The following is a 12366-nucleotide window of genomic DNA, read 5'->3' on the forward strand; positions in this document are numbered from 1 at the left end:
TCTCAAGATCTATTTTACATAATATATCTACATTCATCTACATTTTTATATTAACAATGAATGAAATGACAATGTGAATAGAGCCGCTAGTAGAAATAAACCAACAGAGCATTATCACTTTAGCTCTACAGAGCTTTTTTGCATCCTTTTAACTCGGTTTTTGTTTTGGTTCCCTGTCATTGTCATTTTCATTCACAGCAGGCAGCAGTTTTCAGTGATAAATCTTTGATGAACCTACTGTAAACTACCTGCCCAGCACCAGATGGCAAACAGACAAAGTTGGGGCCTAGTTAGCAGCTAAAGAGACAGATATGTGTATGCAAAATTACACTTGCCTACAAAATTCATCCTGATGTTTAATGCAGCCGACTCTGTTACACACACTGGCCCCCGTTGTGTAGTGTTGCATCATTTGACACCCACTCAATGGACTTGCCATACAGACAGAAGCAGTAAAGACATAGTAGCCAGCATGAGCATCAGTGCTAGAAAGGATAAAGGACAGTGGAGTATCTTGATGCGACAACACAACCTTATCACCATAATAGGCGGAGAACATCAGTACTGGATGATCTTCCAAAATAATACATTCGATGAGAGCATCATTTATTTTTACGTTCATTGCTAAATTCTAAGTGCTTAAATTCTCGCTCTCTACAGTATCTCTGCAAGTAAGCTACAGCATGATTAACATGAGGAAAGACTGTGGCAAATAAAATAGAGCTAGGGTGAGGCAATTGAAACACTTAAAACAGTACAATTACTTTATGCCTTGCTACATAAAGGAAACACTACTGCACTTCCTGTATTGGCAATGCATGTTAGCATTGTACAGAAACTGTGAGGTGTGGAATTGGGAGTGCACAATGTCGTACATTTTAAGACTACTGTGTAAGCTTACAAAAAAAAACCAATAGGCGTTGGCGTTGGTGTTCTGACGCACGTCATATGCCTCTGATGTGTTCTGCTGTTAATGTACTACATCACATAAAACCCCTTAAGCATGTACAATAAAAACTGTCTCGCTTGGAATCAATAATTTAATCAACAGAATTAGTGTGACGCCACCTTAATTATTATTATTGCCCAGGCCTAAATATAGCATGTATTTGAATTAAAATAATATTGAAGGTAGAATTCTTGGGAATACATTTCCTTTCATGAGAATTTGAAAAGAAATCTTGAAGCAGGAGAAGAATAGGAATCCATCCATTGTGTTTGGGGTGATGGATAATTCCTGCCTGCTTCTCTCATTGCTACTGCACGAAGACAGAGCTGTGCACCGCTGTGAACTTTATATAAAATACATGATGAGTGCGGGCAGGATGAAAGACAATGTGTTTCAGATGTCATCTACAAAGGCAAACATGATAAATGTCATTGACTGTGCTATCATTGCAGTGGAGCTGTTGCAGTAGTAGGTGTAGCAGAATTAGTGTGTGTGTGTGCCTGTGCATGTGTGTGTGCGTGTGTGAACATCACTATTCATGCCAGCCAAATAAATGTCAATGTAAAAAGAGAATTAAAGATTTTCATTTCCCAGAGGCGGCGCTCTAATAAACTTGATCTCTCATTTTGTTTGCAATTTGTCCTCCTGTCAGGATTTGATCATTTGCCAGCCTCTGCATGTCATGTTAAACCATTTTATAGTGATTAAGGACAGGAGAATGCCTTCCCCCGTGGTATAATTCTCCAAAAAGAGATGTCAATTCGTTATTGTTCTTTTTTTCCCCCTACCCTTCATTTGGAGCCTTTCATCACACCACCGCTTCAAACGTGCCTTTTAAGAGCTGGGAGCAGGGGAAATGGCCCTTTATTTAGCTGCCACTGACACTGCTGAACTACACTGGGCTTTTGCTTATACACCCATTAAAGCAGTAATTAAGCCCTGAACCTTAACGGTGAGGAGATCTAATAAACGATCATTCAGCTGGGGTTGCCGCTCTAATCGCTGATAAGGACTTGATAAAGCCTGAGTCGGCTCCTCTGCGAGTTTTAGGGCTCTCGAGGGGACAAGGCAGGCAGATTTCAACTTTGAGAGGAAAAAAATAACTGATCTATACATGTTAATCACATGAGGTAGACTGAAGAATGAATACTGATTACAAGGAAAAAGGCTCTTTTCTTTTATTTATTTATTTTCTTAAAGCAGGGTGATTTGTCACCAGTTAGATTAAATGTTGCAGAATTATTTTACAATCTACTCGAACAACTCTGACTTTTAAAAACCTGGATGTTTATGTTCCATACTTCATAATAGACTAAATCAATTAACAAACTGTGCTATGAGAAAGACCTCCTCTCTTTTGTCTGGCATCTCATGTTCAAGTGTTTTCTTTCATGTCTTCCCTGAAAGGATGTTGGTTGGCGATGATCTTTTGCCTGTAGTTCCAGTAATTACAGGCATATGTATTTTTTTTCTAACTCAATTGTGAACAAAGATGGTGGTTATGATAGGGAAACAGATTGAATGTCAACTTGCTCCTAACCTGTCGCAATTGCCAAGAAAGTGGTAAAGTTGTTTTCCTCTCTGAGGCTAAGAGTTTTGGCTGAAATGCAACAGGAGACGTTACAGAAGAAGTATTCTCAGGGAAGTTTCATACATTGAGATGTTGTAGTTAAAATTCTGTTGTGTACTTTATCTTGTACCTTTTACTAGAATAGTTGTTTGTAATTGAGTCAATTGGCAGCCCAGGATTTTAAAATCATTTTTTTAATTGTGTAGATGATAAAGTGTGACAGGATCAAAGCTAGTTTTAATGGCATGCCAACTATTTGATCTACCTGCTATCTGTCAAAGAAACAATAGCGTGCTCTGGAACACAACCAAGTGAAGCGTGTAATAATTTCAGAGTGAAAACAATGCTCCATATGCTCATTTTTCAATAAAGCCGAGGTTGTCCTATTTGCATGCACAGTCGCTTTTTTTTTTTTTTTTTTTTTACACAAGAGCATTTTCTCAGTCAGTGTTGTACTGTGAATTGGCATTGTTCAAAAGAATAGCCAATAATATTGACTTAATTGATACTCATTTCAAAGAGACGCCTGTTGAAAGAATTTTTTTTAAGTTTAATCACCACCATACAAGAGTTGTAATGAGGGAATTATAAGCAACGAATTAACAAAAGCACACAATTATAGCTTGCTGGAAGGAGGTATTTGAATTCCTTCAAATTCATTCGAGTTTCACTGTTTTTCTCCCTGTTGCAGGTTACCTGTCAAAGCACAGTCATACTACACATCCCACGCCTTTGCCAGAAATCTGCTGCTTCGCTCATTTTGTCCAACTAAGGAACAAGAATATTTTAGTGGGTTTTTTTTAAGTATAGCAGCGTTTTAATGATTGAAAATAATGTTGTCAAACTCATTACAGTGAAATGTGAAATAAGTTCAGCGAAGTGATGTTTTAAGATGTTCTACAAGCCAGTGACAACAGAGTCAGAGTATTTTAGAAGGATTTTTTTTTTTTCCTTTTGCGATTTCCATGACAGATTTTTGCCAATGAGCTCTTTGTTACAGACGACTGGGGAATTATTGGATTGTAACCTGAGTTAACATGTCAGTCAAATTTAATAATTTGCATCAATGAGGTCATGTGAACTTTCCCCCTGAGCAGCACAGCACAAACTTTTGGCCATGATGATAGAAGTAAGGGGAATGTGGGATGTCTATTGTGCCATATTTCTAGAAAACAATTCTCAGAAAGTTCTGCAAATTGCCTTTTCATGCAGTCCACAGTAAACTGATCAGCCAGGAGTGTGAAAGACGTGCTGAAATTCAGAACTGAAAAATAATTTAAAAACATAACGCTATTGTCATAATCATAGAAGACAAAATTATGGCGTTAAGAGTAAAAGCTTTGACAGTTAAGTATATCTTTTGAGCTGTCTGTCCCAGGATCTCAAAATGTTTTGTTACCATGATTTGTGGCCAAAACAAATGATAATAAAAGGGTTTTTTTGGAATAAAATGCAATAAATCATGTGGCCATTTTCTGTTATTTTGCAATAAACTGCAGTCATATTGGATGGCAGATTTGAGACAAATTTGTGATTTTGAGCTACATAAAAAAGATGGACTTGACTGGGCTGGATTTTTAAAACCTTTCAAGCCAGCCTTTAAAAAATACAAGAGTTTACTTTAATAAGTCTCGGATGTAGTTGTAGTTGTATCCATAATCTTAATCCTGGATGTTATTGGTTCTATTGAGAGTATAAATTAGTGTAGGGAAGGACAGTTTGATCCGCTGTTACGTTTGGGGAAACTGAGGTGACATTTTTATGTACCTATCGCTCATTAAGTGAGTCTGAGTTTGGTTATTTGACCTTAAAAATTGTGCTAAGTGGTAGAATTGTCAAAATTGGCTAATCGGATCAAACTCGTGGGCAAAAACTAGTGAAGATTGGAAAAAACATCTTGCAAATACTGTAGGATAGGTTGAGATCTTGCAAATATTGTAGAATAGATTGAATTTACTTTATTTCTTAATCGCAAGGTGGTGAATTCCTGGAAGACTGGTTGAGTTAAATAAAAGGAGAAACAAAAATAGCCAAAGAGCTGATGAAACTCAACAGAGCAAAAAAAGGGGGGGGAAAAGAACAGCTCAATGTATATTGGAGTGCACAAAGTCATCCAATTCCCTGTGAATTTGAAGGATTTTAATAAGGATCCAAAAACAGAACTGCTAATTGCAACAACATAACAATAGGTTTGTTGTTAACAGATTCTGATTTGTTTGTTTAATGAATGTTGACACCTCTGTACGTAGTGTTATCACAAAGATGAGCATCACTTCATGTGAGAGGTTACCTAGTTGCAAATAACAAGATCTGACTCCTCCTGTACCGCCTACTCTGTAGAGAGCAACCTTTTGTTTTAACCACCGTAAACATATTTACACAGTTATTTATATTTGATTACTCGGATGTACTGAACTGCAGAATCTGTGCTGAGTAAGTGCTGCAGCTTCATATCGTAAAGCATCTCATTTTGTAGCTGTAAAGTGCGTTGCATAAGCATAACCGCAAGTAACGACTTTAGTTTAAGTGTGGAACAACTGACAAATAGTAATTTATTATTAGCACATTTTTCATATGCGGTTAATCATTTCAAGAGGGAGGAGGTTTCTCGAGCTTCATCTGTGGCATTAATTAAGCCAAGTCGTTATGCTACTAATTAGCTGATCCTAAAAGGATTCTTGTTGTATTGTAATTTATTATCAAAGTGACAATCTGCTGCTTTCCCTTTAAAGAGAAAAGTGTGTCATTATGAAAACACAATATAACCCTTTATGTGATATGTCTTTGGTACCTGACCTGTATTACGGTCTCATGCTTCGTGATAATATGTTTGCATTTAACACAACTTGATGGAGTTTCTCATTTCTTTGACGTCAGGTGTTTAGCATATGCTTGACTGCGGGTTGTGTGTCTCGCCCTGAAGGACAAGGACAGAAATGTGTTCAGAACTATTCAAAAAGGTAGTGTGTCTTATCTGCACCTCAGATATTCTTGTGAGCTGCTGTTAGATTAGTAGGGAGCCTCATTAAACAACTTTTTTGTCGTTTTTCTTTTTTTCCCTCATGTTCTCGTTAAACTCCAAGCCTTTTTTTCTCAATAAGGGGTCTGTCAGCCTCCTCGTGTTCCTTTTATCCACATGTCAGTCTTTTGTCTCCTGCACCTTTTTGAAAATTCACGTCGGCACCAGAGCTCTTGGATTGTTTGAAGATTGTGTGTGTGGTTTAGATTGTTCTGACATAAGTTGCTGATTTAATGTCACTCTACACCTCAAGACTTTGTCATCTGGTAGATTTTTGTTTCCCCCCCCTGCTTTAAACTGGAAGTCTCTTTGAAGTGCATATGCTACTGATAATTGAAGCAATATAATCCATTGAAGATAATAAAGAGAACCTCATTCATTGGATTCCGTTGTGAACGGAAACGACTCACAGTAACTGTTCTTGGATTGTTGTTAATTTATCAGAGCACTCGCCTAAAGCTTTAGAGATGTTGAGAATTTTTGCATTTGATCATCTGTTGCATTTGGAGCCTTTATTGTAAGCCAGCGACACTGCAGTCCAAGTGTCACTTAATTCAGCACCTAATTAATCTTGCCATTTGTGCTGAAACATCATTTGATGAATTAAGCCATTACCAGCAATCAACAACAATTTTGATAAAAATTAGGTTATTTATCAAGGTAAAACACCAAGCGTTCACCAGTTACTGTTTCTCAAATGTGAGACTGTGCTTTTCTCTGTTTTATATCATTGTACATGTAATATGTTTTAGTTTTAGACTGCTTGTTGAACATAACAAGCAATTTAAAGACATCCCCTTGGGCTTTTGGAATTTGGGATGATCATTTTTTACCATTTTAGACTTTTGTTGGTAGAAAAATATCATTTGTAGCCACCCAAGGCATTGAAAAATGTTTAAAACGTGTTTATTGCACTCAGCATGTGTTAAGATTCACACCTTATGGGGTTTATAGCTTAACAAAGTTTAAAACAGAGCTTTGTTAGCCATAAAAATGAACTTAAATCATAACGTATAGTTCCTCAGTTGTTACTTACACTAATTATGTATCACACATGTATTGTACAATAACAATTATTTATTTTATACATTATTAATTAGCCAAAAAAACTAAGCCATGCTGAATTGTTAAAATCAAATGTCCAATTATCTCCAATTATAACAAAGCCTTGTTGTGTGAAATGACCTGTGAATAATGTCAAGTTGCAATCAAAGAAATAATGGGCCAAAACAAGAGAAAAAAAATATATACTGATGTGTTCAGCTTTAATTAACAGCCCTCCTGTGTCCTGACCACAGGTGACAGAGTGACCATGTTCCCTGTTTTGGACATCGACCAGAACGATATTGTGGACACTAACGGTGCTGGAGATGCCTTCGTGGGAGGTATGGCGTGAAAATGATCCTCCACGCAGCTTGATTTTTGTGTACATTCCCAATTAACCTTTGATATCAGCCATCTATGTAACATAGTAATGTCTCCAGATAATATGAGTGTGACATTTAGCCTGCTGTTTTTACTCTGTATGAGCTGATCATAGCACCACATAAAAGAGTCATCATTTGGCTGCTGCTGAGGATTAAACAGCATTGTCCCTTTTTCCAGAAGCCATGTCTTGTTCATATCAATGCTAACTGCTCCCCAAACTATTTTGGAGGTAATGAATCGTCACGACTTGACCTCTGCTCATCTGTCTACTCAGGATTCCTCTCTGCGTTGGTCCAAGAGCACGCATTGGAGGAGTGTATCCGGGCTGGACACTACGCCGCCAATGTTATCATCAGACGGGTCGGATGCACCTTCCCAGAGAAGCCAGACTTTCACTGATGCATCCGAGCAATACACATTAGTCTTTTCCACAAGATACTTGTATATGTATGCTTTTGGATTTGATGTACATTTATTTCTATTTACACTGACTGCATGGGACTAAGTGCTCAGCTTGAATATTTGATCAAGCTTGAATAATCAACTCAGATGTTTTAATACAACTCAAACAATGTACTAGCATCATATGTTGGAATAATATGGTTATGTTTAAAGAAACACATGGCTGAAAATGTACCTTTTTAAGTATCAAATGCCCTCTTTAGGCTTGAAATGTAGCTCTCACAATTTTATGTCTTGCTTCACATTAGCTTGGATTTGTAGCAGGTATAATGGATTCCAGTGGCAACCAAGTCACTGCAAAAAAATAACAAAACCTTATTTTCAGCAACAGAGCTAAAAACATTTCTTCCATGTTGTTGTACTGCTCCTCATCGCTCCAAGGCTTTGCTTGAATTGAAGCATATTTAGTGATTTATTTGCAAAGTAACAATATTTTGGAACATACTGAGGAAACAGATCAATGGCGGAAAAGAGTATTATCCTGCAGGAGTGGTTTGAAAGGTTTTCTGTGACCATATGTGGCTCTGAAAAGTTTGTTGCTTCTTTCATGGAGGAGTTACAATCAATTCCAGTGGTCACACAGATTATGGCCAAAAAAAATGTATTTAAACATCCATAGAAACTTAACAAGAAAAATGCCTCTCGCTGAATCCACTTCTCTTTGCTGATCCTTATGCTCAGTATGTTACAAACAATGATCGCTTTGCCCATACAAAGCTAGTTACACTACTTCCTCACAACTGCTTTTGGGCTATAAGGAGGCGATAGTGTGACATGGAGAAAGTGTATTACTGTGTATAGACCATGAGTGCCATCCTTCACAAAGCAGAAAGCTACAAACTTTTCAGAGCTGTCTATCAAGCCTGCAGGCAATGAATGTTATGATGCTTAAAATATTGTACATTTTCAGTTGAGTGTTCCTTTAATATTCAGCTGTTGTTCTGTAGACATTATGGATGGAGCGCCATTGTGAAAGTCTCTCCATTTTCAAAAGTGACAGTATTAACTGGACAAAGATGGAAAGAATGTTTTTTGTTAATATACAAATAAAACAATAACGAGTTCATCCTACCAGGATACTCCTATAACAATATTTGACACATGAGATTTGAAGATGAAGTTTTTCTTTAATACACCTAAAAACAAAATGCAAATTCAATGTTATAACAAACCCGTTTGTATCTTTCCCCATTATTTAATCAGCCAGAGGCACCATCATGCTAATCACTTTTGGACAGCTCAGCACTCTCCATTAATGGGGAGGAGTGGGGGGGGCAGGACCAGCCTGGTGTCCTGGCTCCGCTCAGTCACCCTGACTCACGCTCGCTGGGTCCTAACTGGACTCTCGGGGTCTAGAGCTGCTCTGCAGGGCTGCAGGAGATCATTTTTCTCAGTTAAGGGATTAGTGGCTACTCTTCGTGGCGATCATTAGAGGGACCTGAAAATTAGGCTGATCCTTCGTACCCAGCTGTGCTGTCGCTGGGGGTTGGAGACGAGGATCAGAGGGAGGCCCCTCCCCGACCACCCGCCTCCCACTGACTGTGGGCCAGCAGAAGCATTTGGGCAGTGTCTCAAGTGTTTTGTGGAAAACAATTCAACACTCATCTGTTGTACAAAGAAGTGTGATTGAGAATAACATTTTCGTTCCCCTAGAACAACCTGTTACATCATATTTTATTTTGTTTTCTCTGAAAATGTCACAAGGAATCTGGTTTTTACACTCCATGCATGGGAGCTCTGTTTCCTGTAATGAGGCATAGATTATGCATTTATGCTAATCAGGGCCATCTAGGTGAAAACATTCTCCAGCCAAAATGTTATTAACAACTTTGAGACACTTTTTTTCATCAGCATTTTTTAAGGTTTCACACAGATGCGCTTTGAAAAGGACCACATTTCTGATTGGGCAAGATCACACTCCATGGCAGCTGGTTCATTTGCTTCTCAAGATGACAGATGGCAAAACACAAACACAAAAAGGGGGAGCCATGATTAAGTAATGAGAATGCCTGCCACAATAAGGAAACTACTAAACATACTTTTCTCACTTTTCCTAGTAAACTTTTGCTTTGCTCAATGAGTGCAGGTTGGAAAAAAACACAACAAATCTGTGCATTTAATTTACAATTTAAAATACTATTTTCTCTAGTGAGCCACAGGCAGTTTGAAAATGTTTAATACCAATGTTATTTTGTCGCACTCATCTACAACAACTCTTTTTATTTACTGTTTTGCGTGAAATGCCCTGTTAACAACTTTGACGCTGTGAGAGGAAAGGCTTGACTTTGTGATATATTTGCCTACAAAAGTGGGTTCACGACCAGAATTTTTTTTTTTTTTTTTTCTTTGAATGCAGCCAAAGGAGTGACTGGGGCCCTGGCCAGTGTTTTGCCCCGCAGATGGGCAGCAGTGTTTGTGAACACCAGTGTGGCAGTTGGCAGGGATTGAGGAGGGGGATGGGTAAATTGCAATGGCACATGCTCCAATTCAAATTATCCCTGGACCCATGCAGCAGTGGAGGACCTGCTGGGGCCCAGGGTGGCATTCATTATAACCAGATACAAGCAGGTTTGGTCAGCTCCTCCATCATGACACCAGTCCTCTTCAACGCATCAAATCTGAACCCCCTGTATTCACATTTCACCTGCTTTGGCTAAATTTTACATCACCTATACATCATAACATTTTATTTGCACATATTCACAATGAATTATCAGTAAGTAGATTTAAATAAATGTCAAGGACTGAATGGCAACAAGACTGAATGATATAAACACTGAAAATGGGTCATACAGGTAAACAGAACACATGAGCAAGGTCATCAAGGTAATAAGGGGATCATCTGATGAAGGTATGGCATAATGAAAAAATGACAAGACTATTAACACATAAATTGCAGAAATGCTAATGAAATTACACATCAAATATGACTTTTTAAAAGGGTTAAATGTTTTCATTTCTTTTTTAAAATCTGCCTGTACAGTACAGTATGTGTTTATAAACTAATGGGAAGTTGCCAATTATCTCTCTAATTACATCTGTATTACTGCATGAAAAATGAGCTTTCTGGCATTTCTAATGCTGCTAAAGAGTTGGTGAATGAGCGAGGGGAGCGCAAATCTAAAGACTGAAGATTTAATGATCTACATTATTGCTAACAACTATTGCTCTTCCTTGGGCATGGTGAAGTTAATTAGCAGATTAGGCTGTTAGTGTGTAATATCCCACACTGCCTTGACTAATATTGGCCAGAACAGGAAATAGATCATTTTTTCAATAAATGTCAGTATTTATGTGTTTATGTCGAAATCAATCACATTTGAGCTTATATCTGCTGCACATCAGTGTAAGTTTAAAATGGCCATAGGGGATTCATGTCAGTAGGGGTGTTATGACATAAAAATGTTAAGCATCCTGCCGAGACTAAACCTCCAAAAAAAAAACATGAAGTGTCAAAATGCTCCCCTTGGCTCATCACTGGACACGTTGATGGAGGGGGGAAAAAGTGAAATTGACAATATCATTGTAGGAGCGCACTAAAGGGGCGACGGTCCGCTCCACTACACTGAAGTAGGGATGTCTACAGTGGAAGAAGAAGAAGGGGGAGGGTACCACTTTGTCACAGGCTGCTATGTAGATTAACCTTTCAATTAGTTGTTATCAGGTCCTCTCCATGTCTCGGCGCAAGCTTTTCAGCCTTCGTTTTAAGAGATCAAATCCCACGAAATCGCTCGGATATGTCGCTGCACATTTTATCCTTCGACGTTTCCCCGATAATGAAGAGGAGTATCCGAGGGGGGGAAAAACTTGAAGAGGTAAACTACCAGCAAATATTTACGGTAGCCTGTGCCCTCTTTTTTTGCCTCTTTCTTTCATTCTTAGTTATATGTCCATTCTTGCATGAAACTTGGCGTTAATTTCTTGTGCCTTTTCGCCCACGGCGGTGGCAGATTAAGATAGGTCGGGTCGGGCTTGTGTAACATCTAGAAAAACGGTGTTAAAAAAAGAAGAAGAAACCCAAGAAGGCTGTGTATCATTTCCTAATATAATATGGAAAACGAGAGCGGCGCTGAGCTGAGAAATGGGAGCTAAAAAAACTATAGCGATACATAATTGAGAAGCAGTGACGGAGGAGCTACTCTCCCAGCAGTCGTGTTAACTTGTATTCCCCCTTGAACATATTTTTTCCCCTCCAGGGCTCACTATTTTCCTCATTGGAGATATTTGATAGTTAATGGTGATAAAGAGGTCATGCCATCATCTCACAGCGCAACACAGGACGTTAATAATACCGCTGGCAGACGTTAAGCGTACAGAAGAAAAAAAAGCCATACTTTTTTAGCTCAGCGGAAGGTTTATTCATCACCAACAATTTAACGTCACATAGTTTAAATGTTAAATATCAGGAGAATTACAGCTCCTCTCTTGGGGGGAAAGAATGAAAAAGGGAGGAAGATAAAGAGGAGGGAAAGGCGATAGCTTTCACACATGTTTAGCCTGCATGAGTCTTGAATATGCTACCTGGAAGAAAATATATGTTTAAAAAAAAATTAGACGTGTTTCACTTTAAATCGGCCTTTGCTTCGTTATAATGCAAACAAATGATAGATTTAACAAACAGCCAATTAAAGTCTAAAATGATCCAAATCACTTTCAAGTGTAACCAACTGTTTCAAGGAGGAATCTAATTAAGGTGGGCCGGTGTTAAACGCTTTGCAAATGAGGTTAAATATTTATCTCATTTAATTATAACTCAGCCAGTTTATGCCTGTTATAGTGTACATGTGACTTAATAATATCTTGTCGCTGCGGGTACAGCTGTAAGTTAAGATATTATGACTGCTGGAGGTAAATTATATCAATTCATCACTGAAGGCACCTTAAGAGGCGGGTCAATTGAGTGAAGTGACAGATCATACAGCCAGTGCCGTGCCTCTC

General features: G+C 38.3%; 1 protein-coding gene across 1 annotated transcript in view; it reads left to right on the forward strand.

Moving 5' to 3' along the window:
• adkb (adenosine kinase b) overlaps positions 1 to 7365 on the forward strand; it is a 102449-nt gene extending 95084 nt beyond the window's left edge. Inside the window, exons 9-11 of the mRNA XM_062442789.1 lie at positions 3424 to 3443; positions 6844 to 6923; positions 7241 to 7365. Of these exons, the coding sequence (XP_062298773.1) occupies positions 3424 to 3443; positions 6844 to 6923; positions 7241 to 7365 (225 nt within the window). The remainder of the gene's footprint in view (positions 1 to 3423; positions 3444 to 6843; positions 6924 to 7240) is intronic.
• The last annotated feature ends 5001 nt before the right edge of the window (positions 7366 to 12366 follow it).

This window comes from Scomber scombrus, chromosome 21 (assembly GCF_963691925.1).
Source record: "Scomber scombrus chromosome 21, fScoSco1.1, whole genome shotgun sequence".
In the NCBI taxonomy this organism is placed as follows: Eukaryota; Metazoa; Chordata; class Actinopteri; order Scombriformes; family Scombridae; genus Scomber; species Scomber scombrus.